General features: G+C 35.0%; 1 protein-coding gene across 2 annotated transcripts; it reads left to right on the top strand.

Moving 5' to 3' along the window:
* Positions 1-27,276, top strand: LOC145690869 (uncharacterized). 2 transcript variants are annotated; one of them, XM_081766264.1, is made up of 2 exons: positions 1-501; positions 21,347-27,276. In XM_081766264.1, the coding sequence occupies exons 1-2, from the start codon at positions 137-139 to the stop codon at positions 22,425-22,427; spliced, it is 1,446 nt and encodes a 481-aa protein (XP_081622390.1). In that variant the 5' UTR covers positions 1-136; the 3' UTR covers positions 22,428-27,276. The 2 variants fall into 2 exon arrangements, with proteins under 2 accessions (XP_081622390.1, XP_081622391.1); XM_081766265.1 differs by lacking the exon at positions 21,347-27,276 and adding an exon at positions 12,613-13,784.
* The last annotated feature ends 201 nt before the right edge of the window (positions 27,277-27,477 follow it).

Below are 27,477 nucleotides of genomic sequence, written 5' to 3'. Positions count from 1 at the left end.
AATACGCAACCGCAGAAGAAGATTGGACAAATAAAGTTACTTTTCTGAAAGTTCTCGTAAATCATTCCATTAACTGCCAAAAAATATAAGGGAAGTATAAGGCCAGTGGTAAATTCTTATTATATTTCAATTCACAATGGCTGGTGAGGCGTCTGTTAAGTTGGAATTGATGTGTAAAGAAGAAATTGTTTATGACTTACCTCAGGAAGATCCACTCGAAGGGAAAGGGTGGACAAACGCACTGATGACTGACAACAAAGAGTTAATATTATCTACAACGGAAGGAGAGCAAACAATGGACAAGGATACAGCTATGTGTTCTTTGGATGTGAAACTAAACGTTGATAGGGTGAAATCAGAGTTAACAGTAGAAGATGATCCTGCATTTGAAAGTAATATAGAAACGCTACGAAAAATAGTGGTTCAGGAGACTTGCGCGTCGTACTCTAATGACTCCCAACAACTTACCACAAAAAATTTAAATTCAGTTCGGCCAGAAAGGTAATGTTCATTTTTTTCATATACTAATTTGCACAGATTGATAATACGGTTACATGGGTTCGGAAAATTGTTGGTTAAAAGAAATGCTTCAGAAAAAGTATTTATATATGGGAGATATATCGAACGTAAGTTAGTAATCTACAATTTGGGAATGGCGTGGACACATACACTAGCTGTATTCCAAATAATAACAAGGAATCGATGTTTTGTCAAGATATAAAGGAATATTTTTTTCAAGATATGTAGTTAATATCTTGATAAAAAATTGATTCTTTTGTTATTGATTACACATTACTCACTAATTATTGCACATGTTTAACATATAGGTACTCGACGGTATTATTTTATTTATATAGAGACTTGTAAACTAAATCGCGAGAATAATATTCATCCTAAAATTTTCAAAATTAAACGTGGAATGTATTATATTGGAACAAAAACTATAGACGTTTGTAATTTTACTCAGAATTTAGCTCAAAGGGGTCTAGCCTCATTTCTCAAGAGGGCTTAGAAAGACATTGGCAAAATACAAAATAAAGAATAATGAACTAACAATGGATGTTCATTAATTGTAGAGGTCCTTAGACAAATCCATTTCATAGCTGCACTAATTTCTTTCAAGGAAGTCTACTTTTTAAATTCCCAGCAATCATTTCTAGGGTATGGACCTCCATTTCTCAATATAGGATCACTTTAGGGGCTTAGTAAAACTACATGAATATGAATCGATGTACAAGCAACTGTAACGAGCATGCGCTAGATGGCCAGTAAAAGGAAGATTGCTGTTCAGATAAGGGCATTACGCAGAATGTTGGTAAACGAGGATAGCGCAAAATACTTTATTTAGGATAAACTTACATGTCTTGCGTGTTGAATGTGTACTTGAACGTTCCTAAGTATTTTATAGGTAAAACACTGAAATGCTTTCTTTGCTTGCATATTTGTGTTCCGAAGTACCACAATACATTAGGGACGTAATTTCTTAATTATATGGATTCCTTCATTCCCAAACATTTTTCTAGTTCCGTGTCATGATTTGGCACACTCAATTTTGATACTCCATTTCGTTTACAGTGGTTATTAGATAACGTAACACGGGGTTACTTTGCACATCGGTCGTTAGTTTGCACGAAATATAAAAAGAGTTTCATAGTCCTCTGTCGGTACAACCATGAACTGTAAACAGGAAGTTTCAACTACGCAGTAAAATATATATATATAATGTTGGGGGTTAGCATCAGTTCTAATTACCGGGAGGGTTGGTTATAGTAGTATTGACAGCAGTTACTGTAAAAACAGCCTAAATCTAAAAGAATTTCCGTCAAAGTTAAGTCAGTTTCGTAGAATACTAGCGCTTATAATTGGACTCTAATGCAATTGTTGAAATTGAAATGTTTCATAGGTGTGGTTACTTTCAACAATATACAAAAAAGTATGTTGAACATACGTTTCCATGAAATGTTTTCATTCAGCATTTAAACACTTTACATTCTACACAAAACTGCATGCATTTTAGTAACATTGATATTATAATGATGGTACCGGTATCAGTACTTAGTTTGAATTATCGATATTTGTAAAGGAAATTATGTATTTTCTGGTACCGAGTATGGAACCACATTCTAATAGTTTAACATATGTCCCACAAAAGTGCCAGCTGACGAAAAGAAAAAAATCATTTTCGTAAACTGATTTGATTTGGTTTTTCCCTTTGTCCAAGAATATGATCGGGACACTAATCAGTTCAAGATTTACGGGGTTTGTAACTTTCAGGCTGAAACCTACCCAAAATTGCATTTTTTTTTTTAACGGCAAGTCTGTAATTAAACTCAAAAACAGTGACTTTAATCGGTTCTTACAGGTTTAGTCACTTCCTGGAACTGTTATGCGTGAGTCACTTGGAATTGTTCTTGTTTTTGGTGCAACGTCTTAGTTCCGTGATTGGTGGTAGTTCATATTTTTCCCATTAACTGTCTCTGTACAGTCATATGGGAGTTTGGTACTGTGAGGCCACATGTTCTGTCTGCTTGTATGTGTGTGCTGTTGCTGGTGGAATGCGGTGAGCGGGTACTTGAATTTTCGTTTCATGGCGACGATCGAGTTAGCAAGTGCGATTGAGACACCGTAACATGAATTTCATACAAAGAATTTGAAATTGTCGTTTTTAAATAACTTTGTATTAGATTTGGATATTAACTCATATCGCCTTTCAGCACTGTGGTTCAATTGAGTTAGAGAAAATCTGTGATGGTTGTGGTCGAACGCTTAAGATATTCCCGACGTAAAAGTGATCGTTTATTTGTTAGTCTTAATTATGCTGTTTACTGTTTACTTAAGTATGCTGCTATTACTTCTACTGTTTCTATATATAAGTTCAAAGTTAAATTCGTTTTTATATCTGTATATTATTACAGTTGTTCCACAGAGGAGTCTTTAAAATGTATATTCTGAACGATGTTATGGTATTTTATTAATATTTTATTATATTTAGAGAGTACGCATAAATGGATATTTATTTACAATATGTTCTACGAAAGAAAATATGTTTCAAAAATGGTATAGTAAGTCCGCATACTTTTAAACCGCTAAAGAGTTTAAGTTTACATATAAGTGGATTTTCGAAACTTGACTCTACCACTGATATAAACATATCAAATTTTTACAAGTTGTAAACAAATTAAGTTGGGTAACTGCCAGAAGACACATGTCCCACAATTTTTTCAACATTTTCGCATAAATATGTATGTTCGCAAGACTTGCAAGAAAAAACATTATCTTTATAATTTTGCATGTAATATTGCCACACCACCTCTCTTCCTTCCCATTTCTCGAAATGTCGTGCTTTAATTTACATGTAAGTGAAGTCCGAGTACCTCTTCAAAAATTCAAGCTAGAGACAGGAGACAGACCGACCTCTATTACTAACACTGTTTCAGGGGTTTTTAATAGTGCTACATCTCTATTTCTACGTAGTTTTAAATTACTTATAAAATGGTTCCTTTTCATCATTTGTAATTTAGTACTTTGCTATTTTGGCTATTGTTTATATTTGGTGGATCAGCATATGGGCCTACTTTTTGTGATAGTCTATTCTGATGCGGTTTTTTAATGGTTTCATATGTCAAATTACGTTACCAACATTAAATTCAGACAGCATTGCCGAGCGAGCGTAGCCAGTGAAGGCGGGATAGAGCCCCGCAGGGCACGTTGTTTTCTATCTTCGTTACCAGCAATTCACTTTGTTTTCTTACATAAATCACTTCCTCTTAAACTTACGGTTCGTGAAATTCCACTACCCCCTAAAAAATTGTGTTCGGTACTTTCTTGAGTACTTATCACTATCAACTCATTTATTCCGTAAATTGTCCTACGTTTTGCTAGTTTTTGGCCCCTATATTAAACAATTACCCTACTTTTAGTTCAAATGGAAATGGAATTTAAGAAAATCATATTGTCAGTTGCATATAGTACAGTCAAATAATTTTAAATTTTTTAACGTCCAAATTCTTTAAAATTTAGAAGTAATTCCTATTATTTTAAAATAAAGTAATTAGTCATATTGTTCTTATAATTTGGAAGATAAAGTAAAGAAATGGAAATAAATTCTTTTCCGGGATTTTTTAGGCCAGGGAGAAAACCCGGGAATATTCCGGGTCTCAAATAAAAAGGTAAGAAATTGTTTGTGATTCATACCTAGGCCCATTCTTTCTGTAAGTCCCTCAAAAATTTTAGTTATTTCACTTGTCTTTTAATTGGAGTGATTTCAAATTATAACCCCTATGGTGAAAAGAAAAACGCACTCCATGAATAGATCCAAATTCTAAACATGTTACAAATAAAACGATCGAGTATAATTGTATAGCTTTTGCCTAGGATATTATTATCCCTTCCTAGATTGTAGAAAATGATAACTAATTATTTCACTCATCGGGTAGCGATAACGTGATTTGAAGTGAAACATCTCCAACTTATTCCCTCAGAGCGCGTAAATGAGAAGTGAAAATTTAGAGTAGATAAAAAAATAGAAAAGGATAATTTTTAGTTTCTACGGACATAATTGTATGTTTTATGTTGTATCTTATAGCAACAAATGTGTTTCCCTCAGTTTTTACGGATAAGACACTTTCAAATTATATCCTTTGTGTTGAGAAGCGGAAAAAGTATTATTACCAACCACACGTTTGATAATACTTCAAGAAGAAGGAATGGAAGTATTTTACTGACTTCGGATTTCCTTGTTTTGGATTTTACCTTTTACTTGCAGCTATTCTACAACCAACTTTACGGAATAAATAATTTATTTATTTTCATTTTTAGTAGTTAAGTGTTACAAATTAGGAGTTTGTGCTTTCTACAATTTAGAAATTTGTTAGAATATCTTATTTGGAAACTTCAAAGAAAGTTTCAACTCGTTCTAATTCAAGCGCTTTCCAATTCGACTTTTTTTTCTTTTATTTGGCGGTGGTCTGAGCCTATCGTAGAGGTATATATTTGACATTCTGCTATTCCTAGTATAAGAGGCAAGAAACTCGTGAGTATTTCTTTTAATGAAGAAGGAAGTATTAATCTCCGTACTGACAAATAATGAAAGAAATTTTGATCGTAGGATTAAACTTCTTTTAAATTTGGGGCTCAGAAGGGCTCCTACTCTGCGGATGGTATAATTTGAGACCGTTTCATTTCTTTTAGGCGAGTGAAATGAATCGAGATCTTATTTGAGAATATAGACAAATGTAAGAATATCCCAGGAACAAACTTTGAAAAATATTCCAACCAATCTGTTTGAAACATCTTGCGAAATTTAACAGCTATTGCCAGTTATTTTGCTTCTAATTGCAGAGAATGTACTTTAAGTTCAAGATTTTCTTATTATTTGAGTGAAATAAATTTTGTTACTCTGCTTTTAGATTTTGGACAAGTGAGAATGGCCCTAGATACAAGTCCTGCAGGATTTTGTGTTCTTTATTTAACTAAAGCTTTGGAATAGAAGATTAAGAATAGATTTATCAATACAAAATAACTATGCAAAGTATGTTTTTTGACAAAACAGAATCTTAGTACCTTTAAAAATGTGCCCATCGTCGGCTTCTTCTTTTTAGTTTTCCTTTAAAGGGAGGTGTTCATTATGACAACTAATCGATTTCTGAGTAACGTTAGTTTCAATTTTTGTTAAGGGGCAGCAGCATTTTATCAGATAATGTTCTCGCAGTACATTTGAAAACTGTATTTTATAGTGGACTTTTCGTTCTTCTATATAGAATTCCTGTAGCCTGACATCATCATTATTATTTAAATTCATTTCAGAACGATGTTAAGTCAAATTTCATTGTGGGCTAATGAGATGTACTCATAAAATGCCAGCGAAGCGTTACTTATTTATTTATAAATTAGCCCTGTACAGTCCAGATTAGGAATATGATCGTAAATATGAAATTACTAAGTACATCCCGCATTTCGAACAAAATATTTTAGTAGCATAGAAAACTACACTGTCTAAGCTGAATTTCATTCTGGATTGCAGGTTTACATTAGGAAAGCACGATGATGGCTATGAATCCAAGGTTTTATGAGTGAAAGATATAAACTGCTTTAAGAAAACTTTTGTTCACTTTTATTATATTTCTTACACGGGGGCATGGGCGTCGATTAGGGGGGGCAAAGGGGGGCAGTTGCCCTCCCACTTTTTTGAACTGACCCATTGATGTATATAGTTTCATTTGGAAATGTAAAGTTATTGTATATATATATTACTGGTTCATAGAAAAGAATGATGCCATATATTTGCCGTTGCGTGAGTACGTATTGGTTAATTCTCTTCCCGTTGTGTTAAGAAAGCTACAGGAATTGCGTTTTAATTGCCACTGAAAATGGTCCAAAATTTAACGTATTGGAGCACAATGATTCCAGCGTACTTCATTTCTTCTTACAATGTTACAATGTTAGTCAGCCGCTTTGAAACTAATTGAGATAACACTTTGAAAAAAAAAAAAACTTTCACAAGTTATTCTTTAATTGCATAAAAATTGACTAAAATGTATTTTCTTTCTTCTAATAGCAAGGAATATTGATTAAAAATAGAGCAATAAGAAAGAATTATTACCTTTTTCATTGTTTTACAATGTAATATACGAGTGAAGTGGTGTGTTTAGGGGTGTACGAGGGTATATATATTAAATTTACTGAATTCAAAACAATTCTAGGTTTCAGGATTATTTTGTATAACTGGAGTGTGGATTGATTCTAAGTATTATTGAGTTTAGATGCATTCCAAGAAAGTGAAAACTGCACCTATAATGGCAACGAAAATGTTTGAGGAAGCTTACTGTCTTTGTAGAGTAATAACATACATTTAATACCTTGTGTGGAATTAAAAATATAAGTTGTTCATTAATCCCTAATTCATTAAAGTTTCTATGTAACTTTTGCAAAACAAGCCTCATTATTCATTATTCATACTTAGTAATACAGGGTTAGCCTAAAAGAAAGGGAGAACTTTAGTGGTCCCTCAAATGAAGAGTTTTAATTACATGGTAACGTAACTTACGTGAGTTGTAGGGTACATCTGGAAGTGGTTGTGATACAACTACAGATGTTCTATGTGTGATCTTTTGGTTACACGGGAAACATCTAGTCTGTAGTCCAATTCTTCCCAAACAGGCATCAAAGTCTGATTGTCCACCAATGCAACAGCATCTCTGATTCGTTCTTTCAGTTCCGTCAGACTGAGGGAGGGAGGGAACATACACATTTTTTCTGAAACCCCACAGAAAGTAATCACACGGTATGATGTCTGGACTTCATGGTGGCCATTGAGTCATAGCCATGTTCTCATCAGTTGAACGGCCAATCCACCGCCTAGGAAGAACTTCGTCAAGATAACCCCTTACATCGGAATGCCAGTGAGGTGGGGTTCCATCCTGCACAAATATGAAATTGTCACTATCTTCTTCAAGTTGTGGCATCAAACAAAGTTGCAACATGTGCAGGTACTTTCTTCCAGTAACAGTTTCTTCTTGAAAAAGAACGGTCCATACACCTTTTTGGGTGATACAGCACGAAACACGTTAACCTTTCTGAGTCCCTAATCTGCTTTGTTTACGACATCACTAGTGTGAAAGGTTGATTCGTCCCCAAATGTAAGCAGCTGAATGAGGTCGTCTTTTTCTTCACAAAGATTTTGTATGAACACGCAAAACTGAACGTTGCTGTTGTCACTTTCATTGAGACTTTGCAGTAATTGCAGTCGATATGGATAAAACTTGAGACGTTTGCATAGAATGTTCCAGACAATCTTTTGAGGGTTATCAAGTTCTTTTACTGCACGTGTCGTTGATTTCCTCGGGCTACGAGCGTAGCTCACACGAACGCGCTCAACTGTTTCATTTGACACTGGAGGTCTTCCCGTGGATTTCTTACACAGACAACCTGTTTCTTCAAATTTATGCACCCAGTCATAAATGGACTGTCGTGTGGGTGGTTCTTTCCCATACTTTGTCCTAAAATGACGTTGCACTACAGTAACTGAATTTGTCTTGGCATATTCCGGAACACAGCCTTCTCAACTTGACTCGCCATATTCCTCCAAGCCACGTCAATGTCAAGTTCGAGGGCAGGGCCGCTTACGTCACACATCCGTCATTGAAACAAAAGAAAAACTGTCAGCTGCAAAACTTCAAGTATGTATGCATCTCCACAGGTAAATCTTTTTGCTCAAAAAAAAAATTTATACATAGTATAACTTGTCTATTTCTTTTAGGTTAACCCTGTATTATCCTTTCTATTTATTTGTTTTGCAAGTTCGTTATTAAATAATCTGATCACACAATTTTCCAGACAGCATTTTAAGATGTTCATGAGCAAGAAATCAAATCTCTTCTTACACTTTCGTTCTTTAAGAATACAAAGAGCTAGTATTTTCTACCTACTTCCGTTGCTCTTGTCAATTTCCTTAATAAAATATGAAATAGAATATACAATATTTTACTGAAAAATATGGTATCCTATTAGTTATACAACCTTTCGACAAACAAAGTGTTAGCATCAACCAGGTAAACTAACATTGATATAAAAATATTCAAATCATGCCTTGCCCCCCCACTTTTAACGTCCAATCGCCGCCACTGCACGGGGGAATATATTCCATTATCCAATCAAAAGTGCAGGAACGTGAGAGTACGTGGAACCAAGAATGACGAGAAAGTTATTTAGCTAATGGTTTATAGTTTACTTGTGTATCAGTTTTTTGATATATTTTGTGTTTCCACGTATATTTCCCTTTCTTTAATTTGCACTTTTTTCGATTTTTAAAAGTTTTTCCCACTATTTTCGATTGAATTCCACCAAGATATGAGCTTCCTACCATTTTGTCAGTACTTGTGTGTATTGATAGCTTTTATCATACTTCATACTGCCTTTTTAAACAGTTCCATATTTTTGCACTTGAAGCTATAAACGCCGAGGTATTTCATACAAAATCAGGAAGTTCACGAGTGAAACCTAAAAATTAGTTAAATTTTACATTTCAAGTAGTATTACCAGTTGGCGAAAAAAACTGGAAGGCTGAGATTTCTTCGAAGTCTGTTTTGAAATTACAGGTTCTCAAAATACTGACAATTTACCAGCAAAGTATTCCATGCTTGACATTTGTTCGATTAGGACTTGCAGAGAGCTCAAATTTCATAGGATACTTGCAAGTAGCAACATAGCACTTGCAACACAGATATTTTCTATTTTGTATCCAAGTAGTATGAGAATCGTGAAGGTAACATAAATGATATTTTTATTACTTGTTTATGGTAATGAACAATTTGTTAAACGATTAATTTATATTTTAGCTGAGTGTGACGTAAAAAGTCAGGAAATATCAAAAGTGTATGCGAGGTAGGAATAATATCATATGAGAGCACATGATTTGGGTACTACTTTCCTAGTGTCATCATTAGCACACCTGCGGAACTATTTCCAAACAAGCAAACGGAGTGAAAATGAATAGTATATACCTAGTCAGGAATGTCCAGAGGAATAATAACTGTATTCGCATCAATAGTAATTCTATTTAAGCGCAGAACTCAACTTTAACAAACTTGAAACCAGAAACTTAATGAAACGACATAATGATCTTACCTTTCTCCAGTCACTATTATATTTTCATCTTGAATTTACCATGAAACCATTGCCTTCAGGAATCTCAAAAAAACATAACTCTTGAGAGATAAGGTTGGTAACTACTCTTTACATCTTTTATACGGTACAGCTTCTGTACACTATCCATACAGTATGCGGTACAGCTTCTACACAATATTCATCTTACCTTCTTCTTCCAAAGAAAAAAAAAAAGAAAAAAAACGCAGCGAAATGATAGCTATTTCACAATAAGTTACTACAGGACAAACATACCTGCTCGAATCACAGGTACCGTAGTGAGTGATCAAAATTGGCTGAAGGCAATTTTATAACTTTTACGTTTGCATAGAAAATTTTAATCGAATATTTCTGATTCAGGCCTACACATCCAGGATAACAATACTGCCAACTTGAAATGTGGAAAATATAGCTACAGAATCAAATATTTAGACATGTACAAATTTAAGCATGGATTCCAAATTGAAAAGTTGAATATAGTATAATTGAAAGATAGAGTAGTCACATATATTGATTGTTTTATATCTGAGGGATCAAACTTCAGAAAAGCGATCATGTAGCATTTCATTATATTTGACACAAAAGTCGTTGCTTGTAGGGAGCGTAAACCCATGGCCGATAGGTTAGTCCGGCGTTTGGTCTACCATGCAGTAACATGTTTAATCATATTTGATATTTAATCTTCTTGTATAAACATTACAGAAACCATGATCTGTAACATTTTCCATCGTTTCTTTGTGTAATTTTTCTCTTTCCCCTTTCCTAATTTTAATAGTCGGAATGTATTATTCCAATTTTTCCTTTTATGGTTAATTTTCACCTTATTATTTATTTTCTTTTGATGATTGCGTTTAGCTACATTACTAATCGGAATTTTTACAATTATTTCTTAAATATTCACTTATTTCTTTCTAATCCAATTTTTTAATACTTGTCCTAGTCAGCTAACCACTAACATTTAAGGAGGTTGGCGTTCTAAGAAATAGTAGCTCCTTTATCCAGGTGAATTGTTTCAGTGAATATCTTATAGCTGGACACCGAACATGACACGCCAGGATATTTCTCCAATTGGAGCAAGAAAGAATGAATATTTCGGCATCACTTAGAGAAGTTCTAGGTAGATAGGATAAATTACATTCACGTTGAGTTCTAAGAAAGGAAAATTAATGCAAACAAAATGAATATAATAATGTGTATCAAGCTGAGACAGAGAAATTTGGACAGAAAAACAAAGTTTTAACTTAAGCATGGACAGTCTGCATTTCCCTCCTGCCCCATCTTTCTGTTTCGGCTTTTCTCTTCTCTTATGGAATAAGTTGCTTTTAGTATCAATAGCAAACATATTTTACAATGCTTAATTCATTGAAAAACAAACTGTAGGCGAATCGAACGGAGAATATTTAGAATGAGTCTCACACGCTTTCAAAATAGGGGCACCATCTAAGGCGTATGTTCAAAACAGCCATATAACTGCACACTGCCATATAGTTGCCGCCGGTTCCATTTCAATTTTTAATTTTATTTACGGTTTTTAGATGTCTGTGGCTAAACATGTGGCTCCAGAAAAAACCTTGGATCTGTAGATCAAGATCAGGCAAAAGTTATTAAACACAATCTTCAGAACTTACTGTTGCGTCTACACATATGTAGGTTTAATCGAGGATTTGCATTGAGAAAAGCTAAAATATCCAAGTTAGAAGCAGTTCAAATTTGGTATTGGCTCACAATGTTGCGTATAACATGGACAGAAAAAAAAGAAATGAACAAAGACTAAGGGACGCTAGTGAAGGACAACAGATCATGAAAATACTAGGAAAAAAAAAAGAAAAAGCATGCTTGGCCATCTTATTCCGCACTCCGATTGTATCACAATGCTGATAGCGGGAAATGCAATAGGAATACCAGGAAAACGAAAATCAAGGATATAGTATGTAGGCAGTTATGAAGAAGGGACGTTATCAAGTTTTAAAACTGATCTTCCATCGTAGAGAAAAATTTCATAATTTCCATGTTGCCCACCTACCTGTGGTTGGGGGGAACAGGAAGGAACCGATGATTTAAAGAGTGATCTCCCAAATTTGCGATATTTACACTACTTCCTTAAGGATGGTTAGAAAGTTGATTTCATAAATCTACGAAGCCAGTTCTACCTCTTGAAGGATGTGTCCTCACCAATAATCCATGCGGGAATTACATTTCGTAGCTTTGTTAGATAATGTTCGTGCAGTGTAAAGCTTACTTCGAAAATCATATGTGCAAGCTCTCGCGGGAATACATCGGAACTATGTCGTGTTATTTTTTGAAATAACCCGCGTTCAAATATCGCCTGATACAAGCTATATTTTACTCTCAAAACACATTGTTTTGTTATTAATAATTTGATTTTGCATTTCTTCTAAATATCTTAAATTTTATTGACCAGTGGTTAGTGGAGGCTAGCTTTTGTCAAATATCTTTACACTTCTATTTCTTTCTTTTGAATGCATGGGTTATTCCTGTGGCCGTGAAATCGTGTTTCTTCTCGTTGTTAGAATTTTGTAAATATTATCGTAACGCTCATATTGATTTTCACGTTTTTCCCAAAAGTTTACACATCCCTCTCTCTCCCTGTCACTAGTTTATTCCGTTTATCCCAGCTTTGCTCTCGCAAATCAAGATTTTTTTCCGTACCTACGTTTTATCATAAACCGAAGCTAGGGAGAACGGTAGACAAAGCGTAGATATCGTAAAAATGGAAAAGTGAGCAAATTATCAAATTAAGCTCAGATATTAGAAAACTAAAATTATTTGCGGTGCAAATCACAAAACCTGGTTAAACTGTATGCAAAATCTAATAATACTGAATGTAATTCATACAAAGTAAAAGAACATCAAAAGGTTACAAATGAACTAGTAGCTTTTACTGTATATGTTTACGGACGTTTCGACTTCTTTTTTTCCACCTTTATCTTATTTTTTCTTTTAATACAGGTGGTTGTGTGGCACAATTGAAAAATTAAGATTTCACTTACAATAATCTTCGACCGGTCAACTCCTTCAGGGGCGTTGCAGTTATAATGATCTGAGACGTTCCACGTCGGATAATCCCAAGAGTTCTCTGGAGTTTTCTGCTGATACTAATAAGCAGTCATCTAAGCCGGCACAATTATTCCGACCTTTTCAATGATTTGGAGCCAAAAATTGTCACACAATACTGAAATTACCAACGAATGTTAAGGTGCTAAAACATTTCTACTAGTCAGTTCACTTCTGATTTTTGCACAATATTAGAAAAAATATTTTACACGAAGGCGTATGCAAATATCGTACAATCACTGATGATAAACTAAAAAAAAATTCGCTCTCGCACATGGAAAGGGCGATTTAGCTTGTGAAGCTGAATCCGTACAAGTGGAGCACTCATAAGAGTATAACGTGTGTTTACTTTACAACAATGCACCCCACTCGCCTTCGTGGGTGCCTTTCCCAGCGACGACCAGGCGTTCGTGCAAAACACTGAAGGTTCTTTTAGCAAACCAAAGCTTGTATATAGTCAACCGGGAAAATTCCCGATTTTCACACCTAGCATCGGGACAGGAATTATCGTCCTATTGTATTTTAGTTATAACAGTGCGTAGGTGCAAAGTGATTGTCCCGAAATTCAGATATAAGGAAACAGTCACCAGAAATGCAGCACTCATGTGATCAGTGTCCCTGTTTGTTGAGCATATATGGCCGTAAGACCGGAGTTGGGCTTACTAACACAAGTGTACAAAATACCAAATTGATGAAAAATGTTTCAAGATTGCTCCTCCAAATACGAGGCTTGGTTAATAAAGTTCAAACTTAACATTGTCCAATTTCTTTTAAATTCCAAAAAATGAGCCTCAGGTCGTGATAGCCGAAACCTCTTTCTGGTGTTATGCTATGTACAGTACTCAATTTTTGTACGAAACAAATTACATCTTGATTTAATTTTGCAGTTTTGCACAGTAAATAAAACGTAGGAACCAAAGTTTCCTAGGTTGATTCTGTTGTCAGATGGTTAACGCGTTGCTGTCTGGAATAAATGTGCATGGGTTCAAATCACGAAAGTTGAAACATTTTCATTCTAAATATTTATTTATATGTTCACATATATTATTAATATTTCTTTTCTTGCACTTCACATATGTTATCTTAGACCATGTTTTCATGGTTTAGGGTTTGTTAAACCAGCTTTCGTTATATATACTTACAGTTTCCTATCTTTACTTCAAAATGGATTGCTATATGTTCACATTTGTTAATATTTATTTAATAAGTTAATAATTATTAAACAAGTAAGGGTATATTTGAAGAAAATATATAACGATGCCAAAGCACAGTTCTTTGACACAGCAATGCATTATTTTTCTTTATTCCAAAATTTACTGCCAGTGTGTGCTATGCGGCCAAACCTTTTACTTACTGTTAGTGCCGGTGGCATCAGTTTTCTGCACGTACACGCATTGTCAAATCAGTTTTTCTCTTCAAAAATGACCTACGGATCATTATTATGATAAAATATAGAAAGTATCAGTGTTAAAACTAATCGTTTTGTGTAGACGCGAACATATTGTAACACTATTTTAGAACAGATATTCCAAAACTGGTGTCGAATCTGGCGTAATATCGCGGCTAATTTTTCTTAACTGTATACATGTCAAATAGGAAAGTATTTGAATTTCACTATTATATCCAATTTCATTACTTATTTTCTTAGAAGAAGAGAATTCGAATATATTTTGGAAGTCGACTGTGAAACGATATTCACTTGTTATTTGGGCATTGTGTAAAGTTTTTAATAAACCCCACCAGATTGATACTTTTAGCCATGCATAAAAATGTTGTAGCTATGTAACAGATATTTGGCAGAGGATATGTGAATAGTTAATAAAAATGTGCCACCTTCACATTTTCTTTTCAGTGGCACGAATTTTAACCTTTATCCTGATTTGAACTATTATTTTAGTACTAGGCAATGCTGTTATTCGTTTTCGAGCCAATGATGTATATTTTAACCACTACAAGATTTTACCGTTCCGACATTTACGTTGGTTATTTCACAGTTTCCACTAACACCGTATCAGTTGTTCATAAACGCAGATATTTTACGAATTTTGTAACTTTTTGAACTTGTTCATTATAGCTACCTTAGTGTAAACATAATGTTCGGCCGGTATTGTATATGTTGGTGATTGTACCTACCTGCACAATTGTGTAGGTCAGGGCTGAAAGGGTTACAGATGGTTATTAACGATCAGGAAAAAGACGTTAAATTTTGAATAACTTACTTAGCGTGAGATGAACGAAAAGAAATTTTACGTGCTATATATTTAGTTTAAATTTACAATAAGGAGACATCACATTTTTACACAAATAATGAAATCGATATGTCTACGATAGGCGGGTCATGTCGCTTGCGTCACTATGCTTGTGAATTGTAAAACTTTAGTGACATTTTGTTGTGTCAAAAACGAAAAGATAATATTATAGGATACGATACTCTAAGAATGGGCTATAATGATCCAAGTTTGCATGGTTTAGTGTAGGATGATACCCAATCGAGAAGTTAAATTTATGATGCTTAGGGTTTGGTTATTCACTGGGTGAACGAGTTTCGTATATTCTTGAATGTATACTAAAATTTAAAGTGAAATATATATTTTATTTTTTAAGGTATTGCTGCTAAAATTACACATTGAAAATTACTATGAAAACTTCAAATGAAGGTCACGTTTTTTGCGATTAAGTTACTCTTTCAGCCTTCATTCACAATTTCGCGAACGTATGTTCAGTATGTTGTACTTTATTGTAACCAGCGAAACAAACACCTGATCATGAGGGTGCTACCTCTGCAAAAAAGTGTACAGAAAACCAATGCTTAACTTCAACTTTGAAATTTCACACATAGTACAGTAAATACAACCAGAACCATGCATGTGCTTATTGTCCCTGCTTCAGGATTTGTACAGGAACTTGATCTTAACTCGTACTTTAATGAGATGTGGGCTAGTTTCAAGACACATTTATGCGAAGAAAACATATTTTGACTGAAATAGTATAAATAAAATGTATACTTTCTTCGAAATGCGATGGCAAAGTCGGGAAAAGATTTTCTTGAAAATTTATTTCAAATGTTAATTATTATTATTTTTTTTACTGTAGTTTTTACGTTGTGTTTATATGTGTCCAGTGTTCGTTACAATATTAGTCATATAGTATTACGTAATTCTATTCCTCCAACTGTTTTTAAAGACGGTATATATGTATGATGCCGTTAAAGGTATGTAGATATACTTAGTGAAGAATATCCGTAAGTGTTCTTCCCTGAGTATTGTAACGCTTGAATGAACAGGAAGTATTAATGTGAGTTATCGAGGAAGAAGTAGTGATTCTTCGATATTTTTCCCAAAGAAGTAGGTAGATATATTTCTCCATATAAGTAAAGAAGATCGTTCGGAAATCATAAAGGCGTTGTTTGAAAGAGAAATAATGAAAATACTTTGTTTCGCAGTAAATTTTTGTAAGTCGTATACTACAAGCCTTTTGCTGTTTTTGACGTTGCTATTGTTAAATCATCTAAAGAAGTCTATAAGTTGATATGAAGTTTACAGCTTAATGTCACAACATCCCCTTGAAAACGTAGTTTTCTACATTTTTTATGCTAGCAACATTGTGATCACTTGAGTGCATCAGGCAATGCGTGACGAAGTTCTGTACATTGCATATTAATTTTATATCATATGGTAAATTTATGTATTATAAAATCTGCGCAAAATAGTCCGTTTTTATCCCGTAAGTCGTAGATAACTTGCTCACTGGTATAGAGTAAAGATTTTTCATGACAATTTTCACCTTCAAAGCATAATCCACTCATCAGGTACTCTGCTTTTAGTGTAACATTTATAGCTTTTCTCTTACTCGTAGGATGTTCATTCTAGAGACAGTAACGTAAAAAAATAACAAGTTTTCTAAATGAGATACGTAATGCATGTCTGGTTAATGGCAGACATGTAAAATTTAATTTCAATGGATTCAGCCATTTCTGTAGTTAATACCAGATTAAGTTGATGTCAAATTTTTTGTACTGAGGTATAATATGCAGATTGTTCGTCTTCTCACTCATGAACGTTGTAATTCCGAAAACACTGCTGCACGCGACACTTTTTTAAAACTGAAAAAGCTATTGTGCCAACTGTCCTTTCTCTAACAGGAGAGACCACTTAGATTATATGAGTTGACGTACGAATTTAATCCCCATTTGAGTGAACGTAACGTAATAAAATGCCACTTAAATGTAGACGCTCAACATATTCAATTATTTATTTTAAATAGTTCAGCTCCTTGTATTTTATAATGTGATGCATAACGTATTTCTTTAATATTTCGGTATTCAGAGTGTAGCATTTATCTTCTCACTATTACTTTTAACGTAAAAAAACAACAATGACTAGAGTGTTTCATGGTGCTAATAACACTCGAGGGGATTGTTTGCAAAAGCCGTGTAATAGTAGCATTCCAAACCCAGTATATATTTCGATTTCTGCGAATGACATTACAGCGGGTTATGATAAATTTAAATCTATGTTTAGAGCACAAACATAAAAGCACTTGTAATAATCTAAGAGTAACGAAGGTTTTAATGGTTTTCCATATTACCTTATCGTGGAATTCTGGAATCGTTATGTCATGTATTTCAAATAAGTAGATTAAAATTACAAGAAATTGTAAACATTATGCTTGTCAAAAGTATTTATTTAATAAGAATGTATCAGATGTAACTATGTAGCTACATATCAATATACGCAAAATTTTACTGTCTCAAGATATCAGACTATATAAAATCGCAATTTGAGATTGGTATATATAAGGAAATCACGTATCTTGTGCAATATTTTAAAAGTTATTATATCGTTCCTTTGTTTCTTTGTAATGATAGTGTCAGTTTCTTGTAGCTGCAATTGAAAAAATCTCTGACACAAAAAGTAATGATATATAAATAAAGGTAGTGACACCCGTCTCTATTTTCACTTATAATAATGAAATGTTTATTCCATATAGCACAAAATAAGTATTGGTATGTACCAGGTTAACTCTGATATCGCATATATCGTGACGGACTTAAGTCTTTGAAAAGGTAATGGCGACTGCTTTGAAACAAATGCAGCTTATGAGAATTAAATGTTTCATATCTGTAGTTTCCTACAGAAGAATTATTCCTCTGTCTCATGATCGCAGTGGTTCATGGTGAGTGGTGGGTCGTAGTGTGTCGTGGTGGTGGTTGGTCGCAGTGGGTCATAAGCTTATCACCCATTACGGACTGACCCACCGATTCAACGAACAACTCCAACAGTGGCAATTTCCGGAATATCCGTACAGATTTTGGAAAAGTTCCAAAGGATATGTAATGGTTAGATTTTAGGTTTAGGTATTTCTAGTCTGCAGTTTCATTTTTGAATGGAATTACGATATCCGTGACTTTTTCGACATCATTTTCGTGAGAAAACGTTAATGACCAATAGAAAATACAACTTTTTCGATTCGGATTGGTTTGAGTTAACAGTTCGAAATTTAAATCCTTTAATGTCCAACGATTATGCCTGTTAGGTTAAGGAAGACTATGATTAAAGCAAGTGAATTATGAGGGACGAATTCTTGGAATGACAAAGTCGGAGTATCCCGTGAAAACCCACGAGCACGATGTCCGTGTAAACCTTACTTGCCTTGGGAACGAACGAGGCTCCCTACACATCAGATTGTTTATTATGCGGGGTCTCACTTTCGATTCCCGATTGGAAAGACTTTTAAATATTAAATGTCCTCGATGTACCTGTGTTCGTGTCCCTGTTGTTCAAGGTTATTGGAAACGTCTGTAAAACAAGAATAACCGAATATAATAGAGATAAGTTACGGAGATACTTTGGGTCCTTTTAAAATTTAATGTTTAATTATTTGGACTACACTATGTTATCTTGACCAAAATCAGTGATTCATGGTTAATAGAACGTTTGCAATTCGCTACATAGAAACTCTTACATAAAAGAGCAATTCGCAACTCTTAATTAAAAGAGCGTTCTTAGGGTAGTGGGTTGAGCATTTGCTGTGTGTGTTAGGGGTCCGCGGTTCGATTCTCTCCGAGGATATTCAGAAAAAAATATAATTTAGAACGTTAATATTTCTGATGTATAATAAAATGAAAAATTGTCAATTTCTCTTGTTCTTACAAGTTAGTGTTGAAATGACGTTTTTCACAGGAAAAACTAATTACATTACGTCACAATCTCGATTCCTACTGTCTGAAAACTTCGCTTGTTTCAAAAACAATTCATGAATATAAATGGGTCATCCTTCAGACCTATGAGTCATAAAATTGCCTGAATTGTTACTAACTGTTCTTTTACTCATATTAGAAACAATAATAATGTTTTCCTTCTCCATTTTCAACACGTTCCATATATTTGTTCAAGAAAATTTATAAATAGTAACCATTTCAATTGTATATTTTGATGATATTTCAATATAACGCTTCCATAATTCAACATCTTTTACCCAATTAAAGGGTGTTACTTAGAAAGAGTATCGTGATGAAGACAAATCCTACTTAGCTTCTTTTAAGGCATCCGAAGTTTCGAATTTCTTATTGTCAAGTAGCTGACACATTTTTCCTCTCTTATAACTCTCTTGTAGTATCTCCTATAACGCAATACCTCCTTATAGAGGGTCAAAAGAGTTTATATTCATTTTCGTAATTTCAGTATGCTTATTTGCATTGCAGTAGGACGTAATATTGAGGTATCAAATATTCAGTCTTAATAATAATAATGATACTATATTCAGGAAATTCCATACGAGGACACATATGATTAAAGCCTGTAAAATCGCCGGTAGCGTTAGCCAAAACTTACAAAATAGTCGGGATTGGGGAGAAGTGTCAGGACCATCAGGACATACCCTCTCCATACAGTCCGTACAACTAGCCAAATGTTATAACGGAAAGTTTCGAGACAAATTTCGTGTAGAAAGTAGGGATTCTGAATTCACAAGAGCCGTAAGAAAATATTTTAAGTAATGGTTATGCCGGATACGCTACAGAAGAAGTCGATGATGAGAACGAAAGAAATATTCCAAAAAGAAAGTGGAAGGAAGCGAAACACGGAGAAAACCAATCCACACGGTGATTGTTCAGCACAATACTCACTAAACAGAAGTTGGGTGAAACAGGTTCAACCATTAAATTTACAACACTTCAGTAATAATAATAATAATAATGATAATGGTATTAAAAGTTTAAAAAGTTGCCCTGAAATTTGGCAAAACTTACTTAAACGTAGGGGTTTCGGAGAAGGGGTTGCGTACCTTCCTGTAGAAAATATTGTATTGCACGATTTCAGGAAAATAACTGTAATAAAAACAACTGAATGTATATATTGAACACTAAGGGATATAATAAACTAACATGTCGAGTTTGCAGATGTAACTATATAAGGTTTGCTAATATATATATATATATATATATATATATATATATATATATATATATATATATATATATATATATATACAGACCATAATACAAAGGAAGAAAATAATATATAAAATTCAGTCTAGAGAGCAATTGTTACCTAAAGAGTGGCATATACCCTACCCTTTCGAGAATGGAGATGAGACGAGCAATGTTTACGATACTGTTCATCTCGTCTCGATTCTCATCTTTAAAGCGTGAAGATATTGTGGATTAGCCTTGTCCCTTGTCCCATTTCGAATTAAAATGTTAAGCCTCATCCCGATTTTGTTTGGTTTGTTTTAGAATGGAGATAAGAAATTCGTCTTTTCATGGGCAGCATTACAGAAAACCGAAATATTTTTTTTTTTCTAATATCACCTTTCTGCTTGTAATGGTATGACCTGTGCGATAATAAACTTTCATTGTTTAAATATTTCACGAGATATTATTATTATTATTACTAGTATTATTCCTGAAAATTTGATAGTTCAAGTATTGAATATACGGGTATTCAAATATTTGAATGTAATAAAAGTCTGTCTGCCGATCAATCGCAAACAAAATTCCTAAAGTAGAGAAAAAAAGTTGCTCGACGTGTATTCGGTGGAAGAACCTCCAGTTTACCGGACAAGCGTCTAGACCACTGAACCACGATCACTACGCTTAAACGATTCATCTTTATTTTGGTTACGTTAAGTTTCTCTGCCTCAGCTTGGAAAGTTGTATGTTACTTTTTTTTTTTTTTTTTTTTTTTTCAAAACGACTTGCATGTTCCTTTTATGATAATGTAAGTGATAATCTCCGGTAGAGATTTTATTAAAAAGTTGAATTGTTCTTAAACCTTTGGATCAAAAATTTGTTTTTTTCTGCACACGAAGCTACAGATATGACATTTACTTCTCAAACTCTCCATTTGTTTAAAGCAGTCACCATTACATGGTTAATGACCTATGACCGCCACGATACAAAGGATTGTTCAATTTGATATATTGAAAAAGCTATAGGCTCTTATTTTGAAAGTAAAAAGATATGGAGACTTCTCAATGGTACTCCAGTTGATATTTTTACATTATTACATGTAATAAAACGAATTGAGGGTAATTTTATCATGAAATATAGCCAATGATGTCATTTTATTTTGTTGCTACTTAATCATTATTTCCAATCACATTTCATTGTTTGTTGAATATGTTACAGGTCCGATAAAGTATATTCTTCCCACGGAGAAGGGAGTACGTTTATTATATTACAGAATGCCATTTCTCATTCTGCTCAGGAATCTCATACTTCGATGCAGTTTGGCAAAGGTTTTCATCGATCGCGTTTGTCAAGACATATGCTGACACAGGAAAGTGGAAAGCGTCATACGTACCAAGACACTGATGAACGCTTTAGTCAAAGCTCAAATATGTCAGACGGTCAGTTACTGCATACAAATGAGAAATCCCACATCTGCGGAGTATGTGGAAAGAAATTGCGTGTAAGTTTAAATTTGGCTAAACACGTGTTAATCCATACAGGAGAAAAACATCACACTTGCCGAGAGTGTGGTGAGGCATTTAATCAACGTTCACATTTGACTAGACCCACGTTAATCCACACAGGAGAAAGGCATCACACATGCCCAGAGTGTGGTGAAGCGTTTAATCAACGTTCACGTTTGTCTACACACATGTTAATCCACACAAAAGAAAAAAGTCACACTTGCCAAGTGTGCCGCAAATCATTTAATCGACGTTCAGATTTGACTAGACACATGTTAATCCACACAGGAGAAAAGCATCACACATGCCAAGAGTGTGGTAAATCATTTAATCAACGTTCAAATTTGACTACACACACGTTAATCCACACAGGAGAAAAGCATCACACATGCCGAGAGTGTGGTAAGGCATTTAATCAACGTTCACATTTGGCTACACACATGTTAATCCACACAGGAGAAAAGCATCACACATGCCAAGAGTGTGGTTGTAGATTTAAACATCGTTCAAGTTTGGTTACACACACGTTAATCCACACAGGAGAAAAGCATCACAAATGCCAAGAGTGTGGTAAGTCATTCAATGTACGCTCACATTTGGTTAGGCACATGTTAATCCACTCAGGAGAAAAGCATCACACATGCCAAGAGTGTGGTAAATCATTTAATCAACGTTCAAATTTGACTACACACACGTTAATCCACTCAGGAGAAAAGCATCACAAATGCCAAGAGTGTGGCAAGGCATTTATTCAACGTTCACATCTATCTACACACATGTCAATCCACAGATGAGAAAATTATCACACTTGCAAGGACGCTGGAATTGAATTTATTCAACGTTAATACGTTTTGTCCCACAGGAAGAAAACGTCATACGCGAAAAAATGTGGAAAAGTGTAAAGTCTACGCTCAAACTTAGAAGACATTTCAGTAACAAAGTAAAAGACCACAGAGGATGCAAGAGCCAAGATTGCATTTATTTAAGGTTCATACATAATAAATCACATGTTAATTTACACAGGACAAAAACCGCACGTACCGAGGGTGTAGGAAATATTTACAGGCATTTCGCATTTGGCAAGTTGCAATATTAAAAGCATTTCAATAACCAAGCATGCAAACGGTGTTGAATAGGATATAGTTTGGCATCAGGTTTGGCAAGACTTGTAACTATACATAGGATATAGAAAGATTTGACGTACTCACAAGATGTTAAGTCCTGAAAAAAATGATAAGTTCTCGACTAATGTCCTACAAAAGAGGTTTACAATAATATTAGAGGAAATATTAAGTATTTTAAATGACATACCTCCACTTTGTAACGGAATAAGACATGTTTTAAGTTCGTAATTTTGGCAGATATTACGGCAAATTGGTGCCGCATCTACTCTAAGAGCTGCGCTTTTGCCTTGCCGTCAAAGGGATTGTAGCATAGTGAAAAATGATTGACGCCGAGGAAGATTCGAATGACGATTCCTAAAGTAAATGTTTATATGAAAATAATGACTTCAAATATACCCCTTCTTGAGTCTACTTTAATGTAATGGAGATAACGGAAATAAGTTTAAGCGACATCGATAATCAGTGTGCACCTTCATCAGCTACAAGTGTAGATATAGCGGAACAAACATGTTTCATGTCTATTTCAACACTAGGGCCTTCTGAATCATCTGCGATTTGGCTGCATCTTGCTAGTAGATACGTGGTTGCGCAGGCCCGTTTTTACCGCATATATTTATACAAGGTGCGGCACGTAAAACCGGCTTGTAAAGTGAACACATAAAATGAAATGTAATGTATTGAATATGATTAACTACAACACAAATGAAATGTAATGTATTGAATATGACTACTCACCTTCACAGCAGGTGCTTAAAGTGTCCTCCGCCCACTTCATTACACGTGAGCACGATTGAGGAGATTCGTATATACCCTTGTCAGTTCTTGTGCTGTAATGCTATTGGTGACATCCTCGATCCTGGTCTTGAGTCCTTCCATTGTGTGTGGATTTGTTTCGTATACTCCTTCCTTTAACACTAGAGTGCTCGTGCGGATTACTATTGTAGTCAAGTGGGTTTCAGTTTTCTAGTATCTGAGGGTTGGCAACACTTATGACCTTGAGCGGTCGTCTGCCTTCCTCCCCTATTTGTAGAACACATTAGTCGAGTGGTAGCTCCCAAAGTCAAAGCATTGTTGTTATGCGGATTGTTATTTTCTCATGGACTAATATTGTAATCCGTGCGCGTACTGACGTGACAGTTTGTTTTCTGCCTAAAGTTTTAACTGTTCTTGTTTTGAACGTATTATTTCATATTCGCTGAAATATATGTGATATATGTTAATTTAAAATGTCCGAGCAAGAACGAAAACAGATACGACAGTGGCTAAGAGAAACTGAGAGTGACGACGAAAGTGTTTTGGGTATAGAAGACGAACACCAAATAGAGGAAGATGTTGTCGAAGGACATCATAGTGACTCTAAAGAAAGTGGTAGTGACGTTCTGGAAGAAATAGAAGATGAAGAAAGGAACGAGGTTATCCAGGAAGACAGGTTTCACGATGAATTTTACATTGGCAAGGACAGAATTACCAGATGGTATATAGATCCAGTGCAACCAAGAAATACGCGAACACAGCGTCATAATATCATACCTACACTGCATAGACCTGGTCCTCGAAATGAAGGTAAAAATGCAAATACTCACCTAAAAGCGCTTGAATGCTTTCTGGACACTGGAATAATACACAAAATAGTCGACAGCACTAACATTTATATAGATAAAAGAAGCCAAAAGTATTTGCGTTACAGAGATGCAAATCCAACTGATGAATTAGAGATAAGAGCACTCATTGGTATTTTGTACTTGTGTGGGGCACTACATGGAGGTAGAAGAGATACTAAGAGTATGTGGAACATAAGTACAGGGACTGGAGTAGATGCCTGTTATGTAACGATGAGTGAAAAGCGTTTCAGGTTTCTAATGCGATGTTTACGCTTTGATGACATAAGAGACAGGCAGAACCGAAGACGTGTTGACAAATTTGCACCATTTAGGGATATTTTTGATAAGTTTGTGCGTAATTGTCAAGAAAAGTACAAACCTTCAGATTACCTTACCGTTGATGAACAGCTTCAGGCTAGATAGGGGTAGATGCCCATTTCGGCAATATATGCCCCAAAAGCCAGCCAAATATGGGATCAAAGTATTCGCTCTGACGTCAGCATGTAACTATTACACGTCAAATCTGGAAGTCTATTTGGGTATTCAGCCTGTCGGACCATTCAAGATGAGTAATGCTTCTAAAGATGTGGTAAAACGCCTTGTAGATCCTGTTGCTGGAACCAATCGTAATATAACGGGCGACAATTGGTTTTCGTCCCTTGCACTTGCAAAAGAGCTCTTCGAAGAAAAATCCCTTACTTATATTGGAACACTAAGGAAAAACAAACCAGAAATTCCGGCATGTTTTCTAGCTGATAGAGACAGAGAAGTGTATTCAACTCTTTTTGGATTCCAAGCTAACTGCTGCTTGGTTTCATATGTTCCTAAAAAGAACCAAGCTGTCTTGATGATAAAACAATGCATAACACAAAGGCCATAGATGAAAACAGTGGTGAAGAAAAAAAAACAATAGTTATTACTGCATACAACAACACTAAATTTGGAGTTGACATATTGGACAAATTGTGTCGCCAGTATGATACAGCCAGGAACTCCCGAAGATGGCCACTCACTCTCTTTTTCCACTTGTTAAACGTTGCTGGAGTAAACGCACTCATTGTTTTCAAAGCAAATAACAATGGTGTTATTATCAACCGTAGAGACTTCCTGCAAACTGTGGCTATGGAAATTATCAAACCTCAAGTGCACAGACGCATTCATCTACAAATGATACCGAGAGAAATAAAACATCGAGGAAGAGTTTTGCTGAAGATTCCTGAAAATCCTGCTCCCCCACCCCCAAATGAAGGAACAGTAGGACGGTGTCATTTTTGTGGAAGAGGAAGAAACAAGAGTACCCGAAAAAGATGTTTCAGGTGCAGTAAGTGGGTCTGCACTGACCACCAGCGTATCGTTTGCACTGACTGTTATGACTGAAACTCCCAAAATTGTGCCTACGTTGGACCTTTTTTTCATGTGTAAATGTGAAATTTGCAAATATTTTAAGAACTTTTTCATTTTCTTATAACAATTATTAACACGTTAAATGCAAATTTCATTTTTTATTTCAATTTTGTAACCAAATTGCAAGAAAATAAATAAACATTTACAAAACTATAGTAAATTGCATATGCATTGTAAAGGTTTGGCTTATAATTCTTTTTGTGTATTAAAAAATAAAACGATTGCACTGAAATGTATTCTTTATTGCTTGTAAAACCCATAAAATAATGTAAAAAATAAAGATTGAATAACCACTAATATATATAGATATTTATCAAATGGACTACAATCGTAATCCGCGCGAGCACTCATGTTACAACATTTTCATGCGAGTACTGTAGTGTTAACAGTCCCCATAAGTAAAAGTCACACGTGGACAAGTCGGGTGACATTGCTCAAGAGCCATGAACAGAAATGCACCCTCTTCTGCAGGTTAGGCTCCTTCAGTTCTTGCACAACACTTATCCGGTACTGTTTTAACTTCAGTCCCCTTAAAACACATCTGCAACTTCTCTCACTCGTATCAACCTGTTGACTCAATCTCCTGGTTGACTTTCGACGGACTTCTTGTCATTATCTCCTCCACCTGCATCTTTAATTCAGGTGTGCAGACAGATGGTCGTCTGTTCCTGGGAACATTTCGAACCTATCCTGTACGCCGCCATTTTTCAATCAATTCCTGTATGGTGCTTTTTGCTGGCAGAGAACGTCCTGGAAATTTCTCCCGAAACAAATTCTTTGTTTTCACAAAAGATCCAGTGAGAGTGAAACCTTCAACAATGGCAACACGCTCGGGTATCAAATACGGCATTATCACACACTGACACTCACCGGGCTTAACACAACGAGGCCTTTTTCTCAACTGGTTTCAACAAGTTTCACTGGCTGCGGCTGCACGTGACTGCTGCAGGTCACGTAAGTCGATCCGACCTCGACACGCCATCTCTTGGTAGGAAGGTAGATTATTTAAGTGTTGCCAAAAACACAATATACCAGAATATTACGACGGGCCGGTTTTACGTGCCGCACCTGTATTTCCCAAGACATTTTTTCATGCTGATTGGCGGAAAATATGGCAAATTGAAGAAAAGAAGCGATCAAAAAATGAAGTCGTCCTCTCTTCCACATGGGTTAAACTGATCAGACGAACTTCACGCAAAAATCGTATTAAGGTTGTATGTGTCAAAAGAAGACTCACTAATAATAGTGAACATGATTTCACTCCAGTTGTTAACGTCTTCGATTTTAAAGCGACCTTAATGTCATTCCTATTTAAAGTGTTATTGTCTTTAACGGAATTCGTGGTGTATGTTCGGAATGAGTTTGTGTACCAGAAATTCGTTGCACAGTATTTTCTACTCTTTCGCTCACTGTCGTTTCTAAAGCGCGGGATGATGATGTAAAGTGAATATGCATGCGGGTTGTTAAAAATAAAGTTCATAGCTATGTTTTGTATTCCTTACCTATTCTTTATTGTGTACTCAGAAGCTGTTGACTGACTTACCAACTTTTCACTCGTTTTATAAGAAAAGTTGTTAAATCAGGTTTTAAATTCTATTCAAAAGCCTTCTGCTTACCTTGTGCCTGTCTGGTATTGTAAGAAAACGTCACACGTGTCGAAACGAAACAACATACAAAATTTTATTCCATTAATATAACTATGTTAACACATTTCT

This window comes from Thermobia domestica, chromosome 7 (assembly GCF_964235325.1).
Source record: "Thermobia domestica chromosome 7, izTheDome1.hap1.1, whole genome shotgun sequence".
Lineage (NCBI taxonomy): Eukaryota > Metazoa > Arthropoda > Insecta > Zygentoma > Lepismatidae > Thermobia > Thermobia domestica.
The sequence above is the reverse complement of the archived record's forward strand: the minus strand, read 5'-3'. Positions and strand labels throughout refer to the sequence as shown.